The following is a 19,743-nucleotide window of genomic DNA, read 5'->3' as shown; positions in this document are numbered from 1 at the left end:
AGGTGGTACGTGAGGAATGTGTTCTGCTATGTAAAAGTACCCTTTGTACCTGGGCCAATGAGAGCTGCAAAGACAGCACTCTGGGCAGAGGCAGCGCGCAGAGCTGCCTGGCCACGCCTCTGCATAGCAACTGAGTGAGGAGGATGGCGCCGCTTCCGGGGAGCCCCAAGGTAAGCACCACCCAGCACCCGTCTCACCCCGTCCAGTGTCCCAATCTCCTTCCCCGTCCCACACCCAAAATCTCCTCCTGCTGGGGGGAGGGAAGGGGAGGTTGGTGGCTGCTGCAGGCGCACTGGCTGCTGCAGAAGTCACCGAGTCACTGACTTCCATGACAAACCCGCAGCCTTACCTATGAGGGAAGATTGAAAATATTGGATTTGTTTAGTCTGGAAAAGAGAAGACTGAGAGGGGACATGATAACAGTTTTCAAGTATATAAAAGGTTGTTACAAGGAGGAGGGAGAAGAATTGTTCCCTTTAACCTCTGAGGATAGGACAAGAAGCAATGGGCTTAAATTGCAGCAAGGGAGGTTTAGGTTGGACTTTAGGAAAAACTTCCTAACTGTCAGGGTGGTTAAGCACTGAAATAAGTTGTCTAGGGAAGCTGTGGAATCTCCATCATTGGAGATTTTTAAGAGCAGGTTAGACCAGAGGTGGGCAAACTACGGCCTGCGGGACCGTCCTGCCCGGCCCTTGAGCTCCCAGTCGGGGAGGCTAGCCCCCAGCCCCTCCCCTGCCGTCCCCCCACCCCTGCAGCCTCAGCTTGCTGCGCTGCCAGAGCTCTGGCCTGCCGCTCCTGCCAGGGAGCACGGCGCCGTGGCTGCAAGCTCCTGCCGCTCTGAGCGCCATGGTAAGTGGGTGGGGAGCGGGGGTTGGATATGGATAAGGGGCAGGAGATTCCGAGGGGCAGTCAGGGGGTAGGGAGCAGGGGGCGGTTGAATGGGGTGGGGGGGCGGTCAGGAAACATGGGGGATTGAATAGGGGGACAAGGAGCAGGGGGGTTGTATGGGTTGGGGTTCTGAGAGGGGCAGTCAGGGGACAAGGAGCAGGGGGGTTGTATGGGTTGGGGTTCTGAGGGGGGCAGTCAGGGGACAAGGAGCAGGGGGGTTGTATGGGTTGGGGTTCTGAGGGGGGCAGTCATGGGGTGGGAAGTGGGCGGGGGCAGATTGGACTAGATGACCTCTAGAGGTCTCTTCCAGTCCTATGATTATTGGGCAGTATTCCAAGCTCTGAAAATTTCTTGCTGCATAACCTTGCCAAACAACTTTAAAATACTCTATGTTTCACTTTATCCATCTGTAGTACAGCTATATTTACCGGTCTTACAGGGGAGTTGTGAGACTTAATTTATATTTATAAAGTGCTTTGAGATCCTCAGATGAAAGGCGCTACTACACCTAAACCCAACATCAGCAGACATTTTCTGACCCTTGAAAATTATGTTCTTGCTACTGCTGCAAAAAGCTACTTTCTGATACTGCTCAACAGCAGCCTCCAAAGCCAACTGAAGAGTACCACTGAAAGGCTCCAATGGGAGACTCTCATCCCCTCATTCTCAGCTAGGAGAATGTGCCTGTAAACAGGATTGGAGAGTCAGGGTTAAAAGAGATAGGAATTGGGGCAGAGCAAGTTGGAGGGGAGGATTCTCGGGTTGGAGGACTTGTTTCCTATTCCCACTCTCCTCTCAGATTATACATGTAAATTAGCTCTGACCATGGCAGTAGTTTGCTTGTGAGCCACCATCTACTTAGATTATGGTAACCTCTTGGGAAAAAGTTGAAAACTCACCCTTCAGCATCAGGATCTAAAATGACAGCCAGCTCTGTTAACACAAGCCCTGCCAAGTAATGCTGCTGGCGGAAAGGCACAGACAATTCAAACATATTTGCAATCTTCTGGTCTTGGACATTTGTAGAGAATCCAGAACTCTGTTGAAAAACCCAAGTGTTAAAAGTTGTGTAATGAGCAACTGAGGACACAGAAGATACAGTTTATGAAATACATGACAAGCCTGTGCAGAATTCAAGAAAATCTTAATGTCAGCCACTATTTCACTCATTTTTTGGCTACATATCTACTTATGTCACATGGAACTTCATTAACCTTCAATAATTCAGAGTAGATACATTTTACTTTTGTTCCCTTCTTAGTTAAGTATATGCATTACAAACCAGATGACGAGAAAACAGCTAATCTGATGAGCAAGAGCAGTGCTATTGAACAAGGCAACGTGCTTGCTGAGAAATGACTATTTTCTGCACATGTGCTCTTTTGCACAGGATGGGACAAGGTAGTAGAATGATGCTTGGATGTTACAAAGTGATAATAAATGGACCTTGGTTATTTTAATGATCACAGAAGATCAGCACAAGCCTGAATAAAAGCCTACTGTTCTTCGCTTCAAAGAAAAATGTTCTGCTTGCACAATATGGCTAGAAGTTTAGGGTTTCAGAGACACACTTTAAGCTTTCATTACGGCAATTCTAAGATGGGTAACTCAGCTGCAAAGAGTAATGCCAAACGTATTGCCCATAGGCCCCTCTAAGCCATTCTACCTGCATTGCCCGTACTTTTTAAATAAGTGATCAAAGAGGCATTAGCAGGAAAGGAACTTGAACATGTATGTTACACACCTGTCTCTGAAATTTACTCCTATGAACAAAGCTCAGCTTGAATTTCCACATGTGGCCTTTGCTGCTTTGCCTACCTGAGAAGTTGCTGAAGACACAGACGGTGAGGGAGATGCAGGTGGCGTGAGTAGGCTACAGGGTAAATTCAGGGTGACGTAGTGCTCATGGCTGCAGATAATGCGGAGGAAGTCCAGTCTCAAGGACACAAGGATACTCGGATTTGGTAAGGAATAAAGCTTTGAAGACACCTGGCAAGAACACAGTTATACAGTTAATAGTAATACAGCACACAAATGCAGCATGTGACTTCTGACATATCCTCCATCACCGTGTTATACAGCTGAAGGACCAGATTAAAGGGGTTTATAATGCTTTAGCTGTCGTTAAATAGCAGTGAGACACACACCACTTCTTTGTAGTTTCAATTAAAAGTCTCACATAGGGGAACTGTACATTTAACATTTACCACAGCCAACAATGCTTATAACAATATAACTTTTGCATAACAGGCATACTATTTACAATTAAAAATTAAGTCCCATCTACTTCACATGCGATATTGAACTCCTACTGATTTCAGTAGGCAGTTGCACAAATAAGATCAAGGACAACACATCGGCAGGCTGGCTAGCCACACACATAGGTGCTGGAACTAGGGGTGCTGCCGCACCCCCTGGCTTGAAGTGGTTTCCATTATGTGCCGGGTTTACAGTTTGGTTCAAAGGCTCTCAGCATCCCCACTATACCAATTGTTCCAGCATCCCTGGTCACACAGTAGGCAACAGATTTCAAATACTATTATCATTCAGGCCATCTACTATGGAATGTTTTAATCTGTAGTAAAGATGAACCTGAAGCCCAGATCCAAATACCCACAAACGTCATGGATACTCAGATCCAAATTTTGCAATCAAGCCCGTTTCTAATCTCTTCCTCCATTACTCTGGTGGCAACAAGCATGGAAAGAGACTCCTCCCTCCCAGTGTAACTCCATCGACTTAGTGGACTAACTCCCGATTTAGACAGTATACCTGAGAAGGGAATCAGGCACAGAGATGTAGAAGCATTAAAACACAAGCTGAATGAGACAATCAAGCTAATTTTTTTTGAAGAGACGCTGATAATGGAATGTTGTGCCCCTGCTTCACAGCTGGTCCTAAGGAAGTTACAGTAGTGTGGTGTGACACGGAACCCAGTTAATATATAACATTTCTCTGCATTTACCTGTTTGTAGCAGGCCTTAATAAGGCTAAAGACAAACCCTCTGTCCATGATAGACAGCAAATCATTGAGGAAAAATGCAAGACTGGTGTTGAGCCTTTCAATCATTTCTGTATCCTGAACAGGAGAACAAAAAGAGAAAATGCAAGGAAAAGAGCGCTGTTATATATGGTAACAAAACAGTTTCAAATTAAGGCCCCATCTATGCACCTGGATGGAACAAGCTGCAGAATTGGCCAGGGTGCAGCTAAGTGCTTGCTATTACCTTCTGAAACCGAGAGACTATATCATTGGCAATTGTGCTGACCAGAGCAGCTATGTCATCCATGAAACGTTCTGGAAAACGATTCTTCCTTGGAGCATCCAGTTTGTCAGCAAAATACAAATGATGCACCATACTCTTCACCTATAGGAAACATATATTACTAGTAACGGTCATTTGTGAAAAGCATTATGCTATTAACAGTGGTGTCTGTTTTACTAAAAATCTGGATTAATCCTGTAAACAATGGGTTTCCAATTTGCTCACCATAAGCTCGAAGAAGAACCAGGCCTGCTGTAAAGCTGCCTCCCGAACGCTTCCACTGCAGACAACCCACTGTAAGGCCAGTTCTTCGTGAAAAAGCTAAGCAGATTCAAATCCAAAATTAGTCCCAGTACCCACGTTGGCTTGCAACACAATCCACGTGAAAAATGGAAGCCCAACACATGAAAAATATGGAGAACAATGAACAATGCAAAATAATAAATGTTAATGCAACAGCAGTGACAATGTCCCTTAAAGGAGCCCCCCATTAACAATATAGGACACTGTTATGATGTGTGAAGTGAGAAACATCACGTCATTTTGGTCCAACATTAAATTTTAAGTGTTGACAATTTTCTTCCCCCTCAAAATGTTTGTTGCTCAAATTAGTTTAAAAATCTACCTTTCTGCCTGGTCAGATTCTTGAAGTAAAAGGGAGTAAAAAGGGGACATATAAAGCAATTTGAACAAAAGTGTATATTTATTTTGAGAAAGAACTTTAGCAAAATGGTACATATGGGAAAAATAAACCATACTGCGCTAACAGCCACCTTCTTGATTTAGTTTCAGTTCCCAGAAAGAACAAATCACAGACGAGCAGAAGTCCCTGGTGGTGTTTTATTATTCAAAAAGTCAACAGATTTTGTGTCACTGGCATTATTTAGGAGTAGATTCCTACTCCTTTCAATGGGCGTAAATCCAGAGTAAACCCTGATGTCACTACAGTTACGCTGGATTTACACTCATGTAAGTGAGGTCAGAATCTGGCCCTCAGTGTTAGATAGCTAACAGATTTTAATTCATTGTAGTCAAGTAAGTCAGTTACATAACCCAACAGGAGCACTAATATTTTTTAAAAATCTATAGTAATTCCATCTAAGCAACAGGAACATTCATCAGACAAACCTCTCCTGCTGTTTTGACTCATCCTCATTCACTGGGTCAGGACATTTTATATTTGCTAGTGGTCTAGTATACAGAAGTGCTCAGCAAAAGCAGTTCCCCACTGACCTCTGAAAATCAGGTCAAAATAAAAGATAGACAATCATGTTTCAGAATGACTTGACCTCCCTGCCCCACGATATCAATTGCCTTCACTGAAATCTACCTTTTTAGTTGGTAACCGTCCTGTTAATGTTTGTAAGAAACTTGACGTCTCTGTGTGCGAAGACATACGATTACAACTTCGATCTGTAGCCTACGGAGTGGAGATGAATGAATGATGACAGCACATTAAAGTTTGCTGGGGATGGTTTCTGCAGCTCAAGGACAATGTACATTTACAAAATACTGTTTAACAGTAGATTTCACAGATTTTTACACCTTCTCCCCCCTCTCAAACTCTTAGCCATCTGTTTAAACAAACAGAGTGACAACAATCAAAAGCATTGTTGTGGTTTGGTTTGGTTTGGTTTAGGTGTTTTTCTGTTTTTTTTATGGTTTTTTTTTAGATTTACATGTTCTTTAAATAAAAGCATGTTTTTATGCACAAAGACATTTAATGCTGCAAAGCATGAAACTTTTCCATACTTATATTCTGTCAACATGCAGATGTCTGGAATGTAACATTTTTATATGTTTCAGTGTCGTACCTCTCAATCTACCAGTCCAAATGTGTGGACACCCCCTCCCCCAAATGGCCCACCTATTAGTACAGGGAATTAGAAAATTACATGAGTTTTTTTCTTTTAGCATACACAACTTTATCCACAAACTCAATTTCAGGATTCAACACTTCTGATGGAAATAACTTGCCTTAATGCAAGTTAGTTCACACTAGATTTGTATGAGAGGGAGGTAAATTTGAGTTTACAAGGAAGGAAAGTTGAGAGGTATGTTCAAAACAATCATGCAGTGTAAAGCAACAGGCAACAAGGGTTAAATAAGTGAAACCTATCTTATGTAAGCCACTACAAATTTCATACTTTGCAACACAGAACAGCTACAGCTGCATCTTATGAATCATTGCTTCCAGCACTTCATTTTGGTTTAATTATCTCTCATTCAAACATTCACATTAAAAAGGAAAGATCGATTGAATATGAAGGATACTAAATGCTTTATGAAAATGGTAAAATGGTTCACGACGTTAAAACAAAAAGCAAACATGATGCTGCATAAAATTGTGATCAATGTTCCCATTAAATAATGTGCTTCACCTAAAATAGAAACTAATGTTAAAAAACAACAACAACAACAAAGGAAAGGAGCTGTAGCATCTAAATTTCACAAACCAGCAACTACTGAAATGAAAGGAAGGGGACATTGTTTATGCAGTTTGTGGGTTTTCATGCAGTGTGGCGGGGAGGGGGAAGAAGTGCTAATTTTAAAATAAAAAATAAAAATCGCTAACTTTTCAAAGACTGAAAAAAGCAAGCCACCAAAACTATAGTATACACTTAAAAGGAGATGTTCTTTAGGGAAAGATCAGCCAATAAAAAACAAAAACAAAAAAACCAAAACTCTAATGTAGACACCACCTGTGTTGACTCTGCACTTGGACTGGGGTTGGATCCCCATGGGGCAGCTTTGGGACCACCAGTGTTTACCCAGGAATTGGAGCGGTCTAAACCCTGGGCATATAATAGAAAGCAGTTGGGAAAGGAAAGACATATTACATGTTGCATGCCATACAGTAGTCTAATTTAGAGATATGCAGTCCTTAAAAGAAATCAAAATGTGTTTAACACACTTGTCACCAATTAGTACTGTTAAAGCAACCTGAATTCTCAGGCATGTGTCGAGAAATTTTAGTCCCAAAGGTTATTTTATTATTTTTCAATCACACAAACACAACATAAACATTGATGAGAGCACCTGTTCAGGCTACACGTGTTGTATTTGTACTCTCCATGCACCAAAACCATTATGACACCAAATTCTGCTCTTCCTTACATCTTGAGTAAATCCAGTGACTTCAGTGGAGTTACTCAGGATTTACACGGGTGTAGCAGAACAAAATCGGGCTCATAGATGATGGGAACCACAAAAGATGGTCTGTGGGGTCTCTACATTTCTTTAGCCAGGCTACTTGCCATATAGTGTTCATAAACCCCACAAGTCCTGTTGAAAAATGTATGAGCTCTGAAGAGACATGTTCATAGCAAAGAACGCTAATATTCTGAAAAAATAGTGCCAAGCACTGGATTTCAACAAGGACCAAATGGGAAAAAAGGTGTTTTTCTAGACCCAAAGCTATATTTGAGATATGACAGTTAAAAAAAAAAAGTTAGGCTTTCCATAGCACGACAAATTTTTTTTTTTCAAATTTTCATAGATTGAAAAAAACCAAACCCAGTCTAATTAATATGGAATTTGTTCCCCAAATCCTCCTCCACAAAGAGACCATGCATACAACATTTCAGGTGGAAAAGAATTATGTTCCCACTCATCCGTCCCAAGAAAGTTAAAGAAAACGTAGGAGCAGACAAAACTGAGCTCATTCCAGAAACCGTTTTACACCATCAATCTGATCCAAATGCGATGGGAACCTATTAACTCCAAGGGGCTTTGGATCCGATCTTATGGAGTCATTACTACATAGATAGCTCCCCATAACATTCTCAAATGAGCTTCAGTTCTCACCTGGGAGAGAGGACTTTTCTAATTCCATGCCAACTTTGCTTAGATGCCAGCTAGGATGGTGGTTTTTAAAATACAGACTTTTGTCAACTACAAACTGGATCCAGACCACCAATTCACTTCTCACAACCCATTAAAAACTCACACCAAACTTGAGTCCAGATTTAAACAAGTAATCTTGAGGTTATGCCATTGAGCCATCCAGTATGAGAGAGCACAGCGTTGTTGTATTTTTGCTCAAATAGACTCAGGAACAAACAAACTGACAAAACAAACTGAAAAATGCTGTTTTGTTCTGAATTGTTATTCAGCAGAAACAAACAAAAGCCCTGATCATGCAAAGGCCCAGCTTTTGACTGAGTAGAAGTCAATGGGACTACTTGCAGTGAGTCAAGTTAAGCACATGTCCTGATCCTGCAAACACCTAAACACATGTGTAACTTTGCTCACATGCACAGTCCTAATGACTGCAATATGGATCAAGTGACTTACGTGTTTACAGCAGTGGGAGCCAATTTTGTTTTATATTGGAAAAGGTACAAGCCCCTCCCCCAGTCACAATGTACAGAATTGAGAGTTTCTTCTTTTAAGGAGGAGTAAATACGAAGTACATACAACTTGTTAAATTCCAGGCAATGGCTGAGGTCCCAGTCCTGTAAGAGGATCTGTGTGGGTGCATCTGCTTGCTTGTGCAGATCCACTAGCAGGATTGTATTCAAGCATTATATTCATAGCAGTCAAAACCCGGATATTTTTTGGTTTTTTTCCCAGCATACTTCCAACAATTTAGGAAATCTACATACTTTTATTACAAATGCAAAATGGCATAAAGGCTATTTTGGGGGAGATGTCAAATTTGCTTCAAAAATAATACAAATCCCAAAATAGTGCAAGACAGAAAGATTAGTATCAGATCCAAAAACTCCTGCATTATGTTGATCCAAAGCAATGCTTAAACACTGTAAGAGAAATAACTTAAAGATTTTTAGAATAAAATCAGAAATATGACTCAGTGATGGCTTACATAGAATCTACCAGATAACCAATACAACAGATAACAAATATAAGGGTTTAGTCCAAACAATTAAATGAAACAAACAAAATGATGGGTGCTTTTTAAAAATAAAAACGCCTCCCATGATTGGTCCTATTTTCAAGTGAAGGCTCTTTAATAGGATGGTCAGAAGCTTAAATCGTTCTTTGGGCAAGTACAACTTGTATTTTGCACCTATGTATCACTTTCAGCATTTTATGAAGACATCTATATTTTGACTACTGGATTTAATAGATTTAAATGTAATTATTTATCTAACATTCTGTATATTCATATCCAGTCTAGTATCTGCTGACCAAGCTACTGGCAAGAAATATTTCCATTAACAGTAGTCTACACATTAGCTTTTTAAGCACAGAGTATGTATCTGGAAGAAAAATCTCTTTCCATTTTCTATTGCCACATTATTCACTCAGCCACCACATGGAAAGCGTCTAATATCCTGTGTAAATTCCACATGCACATCGCTCCCCTAGGCATTTCACAAAAGGTCAAGGTTGTTTAATTAGTGAGACAGCTAAGTGGATCTTTAAACTTTTTTAAGTCTTCTAGTCCCTGCTTTATTTATTTATTTAAAATAATGATTCACCAAACAGAACTTATCTTGTCATCTGTCTGGTGAGAAAATTACATTTTTAGTCATTCAAAAATTAGTGACATCTCTAACTCAGATCAAGCCTCCCCTGCCTTTCTTTGAATACAGGATTGACAAATGTCAAACTGACCCAGGTGTGTGACTTTACTAACAAACCTGATTAGCTGATTTTTCAAGGACTGGGTGTAAAAGTTCTTTCAAGATAGAAGGAAGAAGGAAGGGTGGTGGTGCTGGTGGGGAGTGGCTGTGACACTTTATACCAGCGGAGGGCCAGAGAATATATATAAAATTAAAAAAAGAGTCCTGCCCTCTCAGCCACCATGTCTTTACAGGGAACACTTGTCAGGAGGCAGGGTAAGATCTGATTGGTACTTGTTTCTCTCTCCTCTTAGGGGTCTTTAGCAAGTCAAATAGAAACAGTGGCATGTGTTCTGGGAGCAAGATGCCAGCTACTTTCCCAGCATAGGAAAAGACACTGAAGGGGTCATTAGTAAGGATGAGTGAATATAGATTTCTTTTTGAAAGGACAAACACATTAAAGTTCCTTCTTCATTTGCTTTAAGATTGAGGAGAAACATGGAGTTTCTTAGGAGCCTTAGTTGTGCAATCGTACCTTACTTCCAATGATTGACCGTACTTCATCATCTGGTGAGGTCGGAGTCCCAGATATATCCGGATTGCTGTTACTAAGACTCCTTGAGCGATTCAGGTTAAGGCTTGCTGGTCGGACAGCTGATCGAGCCATAGTAGCATAATGCACGGATCCCCCCAAACCACCGGGACCTACAATTTCACACAAGAGAACATCTTGTAATGTTATAAATCATGGCCACAGAGTGGCTGCTTTGCACCAGTCTGCTGCTGCAAAGCGTCTGCATACCTGGTGGATCCGGGCAGCAGGGGACTCCTCCAATGGCATAGGGTAGCTGTAGCAGCTCCTGTGCCATCCCCACACCTGGCTCTCCAGTATAGGGGATGTGGCTGGGAAAAAGGGGGCATGGTCAGAACACCATTCTGTCCACTGATCCCTGACTATTGGAATGGCCCCTGGGGACTTTTGGCAACTGATGTAAGATAAAGCAGCCTTCAAGCTGCTCTATCTTGTGCTTGGAATCATGCTGATATTTGCCAGCCCCAAGCCCGCTTGGAGGGGCGGGGGAGGGGCGCTGTGTCACAAACATGGCTTAATGTCACATTAACTCCACTCCAGATTTGTGTCAAGCCCAGTCTGTCCAATCTGGAGAATATGGTCTTATGTGTACATTCACAAAAGAATACATTTACTCCTAAAATAGAAGCCTTCTGCTACGTATGCTTTGCAGTTATAGAACACAGCCCATCTGACATGCTCAACACACCTTACAAACATTAACTGATTAAGCCTTTGAAGTAGGCAAGTACTATTAAACCCATTGTACAGATGGGTCCACTGAGTCACACAGCAAGCTAACGACCGAGATGTAACCCAGCAGGGATGGCTGCTAGCACCTGTTCTAAACAAGGAACAATATTCTCTCTAACATTCAGCTACATATAACAAAGCTCTTTCACCAAACTCAATTCCAATTTCTCAATAAAATGTGTTTTAAAAACAAGAAGTGAAGATACCTGGTGAAGGTGAATTGGGATAGGTATGTGGTAGACGAAAAACATAATAAATGTAGGAAGTGAGAAGGTTGTTTCTGCCATGCTGGTCCTGGTTTCCTTCTAAGTTTTTGTGGAGTCTGTTTATGATTGATGCCATCGCTTCAAAAGACGCTTGACCCAGGTTAACTGAAAGAAGTAAGGTGAGCAGTTTGGTCATAAGAGTTCAGCAGTACCTGTGATCACACTATTATTGCTCATTCCATTCAGAGCAGGTCATAAAACAGAAAAAGTTTCTTATGAAATATTGCAAAAAGAAAAGGAGGACTTGTGGCACCTTAGAGACTAACCAATTTATTTGAGCATAAGCTTTCGTGAGCTACAGCTCACTTCATCGGATGCATACTGTGGAAAGTGTAGAAGATCTTATTATATACACACAAAGCATGAAAAAATACCTCCTCCAACCCCACTCTCCTGCTGGTAATAGCTTATCTAAAGTGATCACTCTCCTTACAATGTGTATGAAAATCAAGTTGGGCCATTTCCAGCACAAATCCAGGGTTTAACAAGAACGTCTGGGGGGGGGGGAGGGAAACAAGGGGAAATTTTCCCCTTGTTTTTTCCTACCCCCCCCCCCAGACATTCTTGTTAAACCCTGGATTTGTGCTGGAAATGGCCCACCTTGATTATCATACACATTGTAAGGAGAGTGGTCACTTTGGATAAGCTATTACCAGCAGGAGAGTGAGTTTGCGTTGGGGGGTGGGGGGAAGGTGAGAAAACCTGGATTTGTGCTGGAAATGGCCCAACTTGATTATCATACACATTGTAAGGAGAGTGATCACTTTAGATAAGCTATTACCAGCAGGAGAGTGGGGTGGGAGGAGGTATTTTTTCATGCTTTGTGTGTATATAATAAGATCTTCTACACTTTCCACAGTATGCATCCGTGGAAGTGAGCTGTAGCTCACGAAAGCTTATGCTCAAATAAATTGGTTAGTCTCTAAGGTGCCACAAGTACTCCTTTTCTTTTTGCGATTACAGACTAACACGGCTGTTACTCTGAAACCTGTCATTATGAAATATTGTACTTGAAATTTGGATCAACTCTAACAAACACTTTAAGGAGCAGATACGAGCTGCAGTGATAAGCCTCCATTTGGTTTAATATCAAATTTAATGATGTTAAGGCTCAGTCTTAGAACAAATGGGAGCAGGCTAAGGCCACGAGTTAATGAAAAGATAAAATCCTTGGGATGTTCACGGCATTCTTCTCCACTAACAGTTTTGCTGCAGTCAAGCTGCAACTGACGTTTGAAATGTACCAACAAGAACTGCCCAGTTCTGTATCTGAACCGGTTATGTTCTAAAAATGAGTAAACAGAAAACCTAATGTGGCTATAGGCTAACAAGATATGGGCAGACCCATGTTTGTAGCTGGAACCTGTGTATGACCGCAGTTATTTAAAAGGCAGCCACCAGTTTCATGAGCCCAAAACAAAAAACACTTGTGGAACAAGAGAGCTTTTTTCAAAAATAGAGCCACTCTTCAAGTTTCAAAAACACACCGTTTCCCAAACAAATAAAAAAGAAAATGATTAGTGATTTTCAAAGATGTCTAGGGGATTTAGACATATCTTCCATTGGGTCTAAATTCATTAAATTGCTTTAAAAATCTCAACTTATAGTTTTAAGCAATGAGGGCTTGAATATCATTTTCACATAAGACCTCTTTAGATTATTAGAGCGGTCTAATAAGGCTTAGGACAAATGGGACTCAGATCCTAAGATTTAAAATGGTTACTATTTGATATGCTACGTTTTAATAAGAATGGGCCAAATTCTGCTTTCACTAACACTGATATAAATCCAAAATAACTTCAGTGAAGACAGTGTTGGATCTCTAAAAGCAGAATAGGACCCAATGCCTGTACTATATAAACTGACATTCACACTTGAAATCCTTCCTCCTTTTAGAAGGCAAGCTAAATCTCCGAACTGGCATACAATACATATCACTGCGCAAACGGTGCAGAGGTCACTGTAGTTAATTTTCAAGTCTATTTCCCTGGAACACCTACATCATCAACCTCATCCAAAGTGTATTAATTCTATTCCTGTCTATTCAAGATATCATACCTACATACAGCATGGGTAAGTATCTGCATGACCTTAGAGTACAAGACTCATTCATTTTCAAAGGCAGCCACCAGTAAATTCCAACTGTATATATTTATTGTGGGTGCTCCAGGAGTGAAAAGTAACTTGCTTATCAGAAGCACACCATACCTGAACAACTTGCTCACTTATTCTACCTAATCAAACAATCCCCTGAGCACACTGTGGACAGTAAGTACAGAAGTAGCTTCTTCACCTGTGTTTGAACTGTAGGACTTTAAATACTGACAGATTCTACTAAGTGCTCAATTATGTCATTTAAGCCCAGCCCATAAGAGAGCTGTGTGGAGCTGCCTTGCTCGTGGTGGAGGCAAAGGGTGGAATTACTGCTGGCAGGATTAGATTCATAATGACTACATGAACTAGATAAGTTCATGGAAGATAGGTCCATCAACGGCTATTAGCCAGGATGGACAGGGATGATGTCCCTAGCCTCTGTTTGCCAGAAGGTGGAAATGGCGACAGGGGATGGATCACTTGGTGATTACCTATTCTGTTCATTCCCTCTGGGGCACCTGGCATTGGACACTGTCGGAAGACAGGATACTGGGCTAGATGAGCCTTTGGTCTGACCCAGTATGGCCGTTCTTATGTCCTTATGAACGAACAACATCTAAATCTAATCTTAGCTAGGCCAAGATTTTTCAAGGTGACTAGGGATGTTCGGGGTCCCAAACTCTGGGTGCTCAGCTTGGTGATACCTTAATAGGTCCTGGTTTTCAGAAAGTGCTGATCACCCATCCTCTGAAAATCAGGTCTCTTTAAGAATCTTAAATTGGGCACCATAACTCATAATAAAGGTGACCAGATAGCAAGTTGAAAAATGGAGACAGTTTTTTTCAGGGGGTGGGGAAGGGGGATAGAGTTGCGTATATAAGACAAAACCCCTAACATCAGGCGACCCTACTCATATGTCATTTTGGAAAAATCTTGGCCTTAGATATTTCTAGTATGTATCACTACAGATCCACATGCCAGCATGTTTTATTTTGAGGATACATTGTATATTTGCATTCCTAAAATGTTGGCATGAATATGGGACTATTTTAATTTCTACACAAATATAATAAAGTTGAAAGCATCAGTTTATCAACTGTGTTTGTATAAAACTTCAAGAAAATACCTATTTGGCCTGCAATGACAGGAGGTCTCACTACCAGAAGAATCAGCTTGTCAAGCAGGAGATGAAGAAATCGCACTACCGGCTCCAGCTGAGATGAATTTAAAGCTGAAATGCTGCTCTTCAATTCATTTTCCAAATTGTTCTCCATAATTCTCATGTCTCCTATTCGCACAGGGAACATGTGCTCGTCCAGAGCATGAACAAGTGCAAAGAATTTGTCGAGGTAAGGGTCCTACACACAAATAAAATGAGATTTATAAATATGTTACTTTCAAAGCCTCAGGGAATCTATCTTAAGTGAGCCATTCATTGTGGATTTATCAACAAAACAAAAAGCACATGCAAACCCCCTCCCTCCAATCACATCACACACAAAACACAATATGTAAAAACAGCCAAAAATAAACCTGGGACTTCAAAATAAAGTATGTGAAGGATTTATTAGTCAAAAGAAGTGCAGTTTCACATTACAGTTCAAGTACAACTGGAAGAGGATACATTTAGGAAAGAAAGAGAAAGATAAACAGGAAAAAAAATGAAAGTCTGAGATCTGAGTAGTACACGGTATCTAAAATTTCAAGGATATAGGCCACAGGCCAAGGAGCTGAAAGTGTTGCAGGCCATTCTGTCCTTAGGTATGCACCCAAAACTCCCACAGACTTCAATGACAGTTACCAGGGTGCACTATGAGCAGAATTTGGGGCAACGGTTCAGTTTTCAGTCCTCTCAGAACTTTACATCCCTTGTTACTTTAAGCTTTCACTGAAATTGACATGAGTTTATTACACGTTTATTACGAGAGGGAGATTCAATGTTACCATGGTCAAATGACTATCAAGCTACATGTGTGACTACGTCCACTATTAGTAGTTACCTGTGTGTGGATGGATGATACGGCAACAACTTCTACATTGAAAACTCCTTTGTGATTATCTACCCACTTCATTCCAGGAAGGGGCACCTACAGGAAATTAATAAAATCATTAACTGCGAGACACCACAGGCATTACCTGCAGGAAAAGAAAAAACACCTCCTTTGTAGAGCTAAGGTTCTTCTAATTAAAATACTAACTCCATTTTATTGTCAGATGATACACACAGCACTTTTTAGAGTTAACAGCTTCCAAGAAATAGCCTAGGAATTTCAAAGGTTTCTATAGTTTTTTACTTATATCTTCTGCTGAGGAATTTCAGCATGAGCAATAACTGACCTCTGGAGAAAGCACTGAATAAGCCTGTGGTGGTTTTTCCAATGAAACAGGTAGGCAGAACTGACCAGTCTTCAAACGTCCATTTTGAAGCATTGGTATCCACTTTAAGAGAGAGGGGAAAAAACAACACAGTATCTTGAGTCCTACAGGGTTGAAATTCACAGCAAACTTTTTGGATGGAAACATGGCTAATGTGTGATTAGTGGCCATTCTAGACTTTTACAAGTTGAAGCACTATTCAAATTATGTCATGTAATGATGTGACAATGCTGAGGGAAATAAAAACAAATACATTATGAATATATCCTGCTTTGGATCAAAATCTGATTTTGTTGAAAGCAAGACAGAAAGAAAGATGCTTACAGTGTATCCAACTGGTGTCTCAAGAGGAGTGTTTTGTTTTTGTTGGCAACTGACATGATAGAAAGTAAAAAGCAGGTGGTGATGATCAGTTAAAGTGGCAGGGAGTTTAATTTTGATTTCCTCATGAAAATCAGGAGATCTGTTTAGAAACAAAATCATCAACTCAGTTATCAATACAAATTCTGTAATTAGGATTATTACTGGCATTCAAATAAACCACGCTTAGCCTGGTTGCTTTACCTTTTGGGATGTTTATTTTTTCCAAAATCCTTTCTAGATTGGTTTAGATTGAACTCTTTGTGTAAAGAAGGAAATAAATGGAGTACCTCAGAGGGTTACAAGTTTTACTTTCTGATCAGAGTTTGGAAAAATATATTAGTCCAGACAATATTTGTACTGGTCTGCCAAAAGTTCTCATAACACTTTGGACCTTAAACATGGGCGTCATCTTTTTGAATAATTAGAAAAAGTATTTTCGCTATTTCATTGAACAGTACATAAAATCTGATCAGCTTCCAGACTTTATTTTTTAATTTAACATTTTACCAGGCTGCATTTCTTCTCCCATCAAAATCGGAGTGAACCCTAGATTCCCATGCTGCTGCTGATGTCATCTGCAGTCAGGGCTGTCCTTACACATACGCAAAGTATGCGTCTGTGTAGGGCACCAGGAAATTTGCCACCAAATTTCCTGGTGCCCTGCGCAGCTGCATGTTGCTCCAGCCCCTGCCGCACCTCTTCCCCATAGCCCCCAGCCCCTGCTCGGCCCCTTCCTGCCCCTGAGGACTAGGGTGACCAGACGATGTACGGGCGGGACACCATTTGTCCCGATATTTTGCTTCGGCAGCATTCCGGCTTTTTTTTTTTTTTTTTTTTTCCCGCTTGGGGCAGCAAAAAACCTAGAGCCAGCCCTGGTGCAGGGGGGTGAGCCTGTGGCTGCCCCTCCATGTGTCCTGATATTTTGTTCTTGTCATCTGGTCACCCTACTGAGGACTGAAGCAGGGCTGGGCTTGCACTCACTGGTGGCAGGAAGCACAGCAACCCGGCCTCAACCACGCCGCTGGTGAGTGCTGGGGGGCGGTTCCCTGTTCCCCCCCAAGCCAGCCCCACCCCCACCCCAGCAGAGGCCTGTGGCCCCACACACACACCCCCTCATGGGGGGGCTGCGTAGGGACCCAGAATAGCTAGGGACGGCCTTGTCTGCAGTTCCTGTTTCCAAGTTCAAGAGGCGCCCTAGAGTCTACTGTGCCAATTAAGGCCAGTTCACAAAGCACTTAAATGGGTGCTTCACTTGAACCACATGAGCCATGTGCCACTCACACCATTGAAGTTCACTTTGTGCTTAAGGGATTTGCTGGATTGGAGCTTAATGTTTTATGCCATTTGAACGCTGAGTTTTCCAGGTTTCTGATTCTGGCTGGGATTTTTAAGGGGATGTCTTTCCGGCAGAGTTAACTTGGGATCTTATTCAGGTATTGCTGCTAACCTCATTCCCATTTACACACAGAACCCCCTCACCTGATCTGGATGGTGGATTAAGCCTGGGCTAGCTGGCCAGGCTGGAGCTACAGGCTAAAGCCCTCAGAAATCTTAGCAACACACCTGGGGGAGCTTAGCACCAACGAGGACACAATAATTTGAGTCTGGCTTTGCAGTGTGGCTGCTCACACCCAGGGCTAGGCTGACCTGGGTGCCGATCACGAGAGTTAACCTTGCAGTGAAGCCAGACCCTAAGAGAGTGACGTGGTCATCTTCTTGTGCAGTGGTTTTCAACCTGGGATCCGCGGACTCCTGGTGGTCTGTAGACTATGTCTAAGATTTCCAAAGGGGTCCACACCTCCACTTGAACATTTTTAGGAGTCCACAAATTAAAAAAGGTTGAAAACCATTGTCCTAGTGAATTTCACCGGAATTTGTGTATTTTAGGCTCCTTTGAAAATCTTAAGTTTTAACAGTATTTGTTATAGCTCTAACCAGTCTAGAGACTGTGGCTTCGGAAAGAAGGTCAGAACTGAAATGGGGAAGAGGTACAACGGTAATCAGAATGATCTGATTTTTAACATGTCCTATGTCTTGTGAATCATCAGAACTGGAAATGAAGCCTACATATTTCTGGAAAGCCATAACTCTAGGCTGTACAAGTGTATATAGCACACATTGTTACCCTTGTTGTATGAGAGCTATTCAATAGTGCCTGTTGGAAAATCTTCATAAAAATACTCCCAATTTTTGATTGACTAATATTAAACATTAAAATGTTCACAGGTCCTTTGGACCAACAGTACTATTTTAACAATGGTCCACAATTTAAACAATCAATTCCTGGACCTCACGCCACCTCAAGCTGGAAGTAGATCTATAATTTATCAGCGTTTTTGCTCATTTTCATAAACATCTTTGAGTTCAACAAAGGCAATTTTCCTGTCTACTAATAAAAATAATAAAAAGTATGCTTTATTCTAAAAAGGAAATGACTAAATGAATTTGCTTTCTGGAAATATAAAGGACAATTGGAGTACATAGACCTGTTATTTAATTGCTTTTGAATGAATGTTAATAATTATAAATTAGGTCAATTTTCAAATGAGATGTTCATTCTATTTACAGCAAAAAGCAAGCACATGACTTCATTTCATAGATCTGGCATGAAATCTTTGTAAAGCATCCACTGACTTCAATGAGGCCAGGATTTCATGCTTGATTTTTGTATCGAACTACCAAATTGTCTGCTTATTTTAAGTTAGAACCATACGGAATACAGTTTTCACTAAGCTTTATACATTGCAATCAGAGTCCAATCCCAGCCCCGCTGAAGTAAGAGCCTTGTCCTTTAGTGCATTTCTGTAAATGTAAGAGGTTGTGAACAAATACAGAAGTGGGGCCAACTTATGCATTCTTTACTCAGGTGAGTACTCCTTGCCTCAGGTAGTGCCGCTGGCTTTAATGGGACTATTTTCATGAGTAAGGACAATTAATTTGAGTAAGGGTGTCTGAGTTAGAACTTTTGGTCTCAAAACTGCAAGATGCCAAATACTCTGAGCATATGCTTAACTTCAGCACATGAACAGTCCCCATTGATTGATATGCCTAACTTTACGCTTGTGCTTAAGTGTTTCGCTGGATCAGACTGGCGTGCTCAATGTTCTGCAAGAAGGAAACGTTTAGGAGTCGATTCACCTCTCACATCAGTTTTATCCAGAATACTCCTGATTTACATCCCTGTGAGAGCAGACTCCGGCCCTCAATCTCTATAAAAGTACAACTGGAATATTAGGAGCGGTCTTTATTATTTTATATATGATAAGCGCTGACTGTATTGTCAGTGCTAAATAAACCATAATGAGTCAGATTCACATTGAATTGCTCCACATTCACACCAGTAAAACTCCTCTGACTTGAGTGGAGTAGCATTGTGGTGAATTAGGCCCTATCATTTTTTAAAAGCAGCTTTTGTATTTTACCTGTTATGATATACTACAGCTGTGTATGCTTCTTTTGAAAATTCAGGACAGCTAGATTTACCAAAGATAACCTGCAGAAACACAACATAAGAAGCGTTAGAGTTTGCGCCAGAGTTCTACATCATTTGAGGCTTAGGTCCAGATCCTCAGCTGCTGTAAACTGAAGTCAATGGAGCGGTGCCGATTTAGACCAGCTGAGGATTTGTCCCTTCG

General features: G+C 41.3%; 1 protein-coding gene across 5 annotated transcripts in view; it reads right to left on the bottom strand.

Annotated features, from left to right (window-relative positions):
• DOCK7 (dedicator of cytokinesis 7) overlaps positions 1–19,743 on the bottom strand; it is a 139,910-nt gene that overhangs the window by 44,808 nt on the left and 75,359 nt on the right. For 2 of the 5 annotated variants that reach the window (XM_048860668.2, XM_048860669.2), the window contains exons 16-29: positions 19,531–19,601; positions 16,070–16,208; positions 15,707–15,808; positions 15,370–15,456; positions 14,496–14,727; positions 11,216–11,380; positions 10,221–10,390; positions 6,857–6,949; positions 5,485–5,574; positions 4,380–4,475; positions 4,116–4,256; positions 3,854–3,967; positions 2,707–2,877; positions 1,788–1,927 (exon numbers count right to left, since the gene is read on the bottom strand). In XM_048860668.2, coding sequence (XP_048716625.2) covers positions 1,788–1,927; positions 2,707–2,877; positions 3,854–3,967; positions 4,116–4,256; positions 4,380–4,475; positions 5,485–5,574; positions 6,857–6,949; positions 10,221–10,390; positions 11,216–11,380; positions 14,496–14,727; positions 15,370–15,456; positions 15,707–15,808; positions 16,070–16,208; positions 19,531–19,601 — 1,811 coding nt within the window. The remainder of the gene's footprint in view (positions 1–1,787; positions 1,928–2,706; positions 2,878–3,853; positions 3,968–4,115; positions 4,257–4,379; positions 4,476–5,484; positions 5,575–6,856; positions 6,950–10,220; positions 10,391–11,215; positions 11,381–14,495; positions 14,728–15,369; positions 15,457–15,706; positions 15,809–16,069; positions 16,209–19,530; positions 19,602–19,743) is intronic. The other 3 variants (XM_048860671.2, XM_048860672.2, XM_075131784.1) reach the window with 2 other exon arrangements.

Source organism: Caretta caretta, chromosome 8, assembly GCF_965140235.1.
Source record: "Caretta caretta isolate rCarCar2 chromosome 8, rCarCar1.hap1, whole genome shotgun sequence".
NCBI classification, from domain to species: domain Eukaryota; kingdom Metazoa; phylum Chordata; order Testudines; family Cheloniidae; genus Caretta; species Caretta caretta.
Note: the sequence above shows the minus strand (reverse complement) of the source record. Positions and strands in the feature narration are given on the sequence as shown.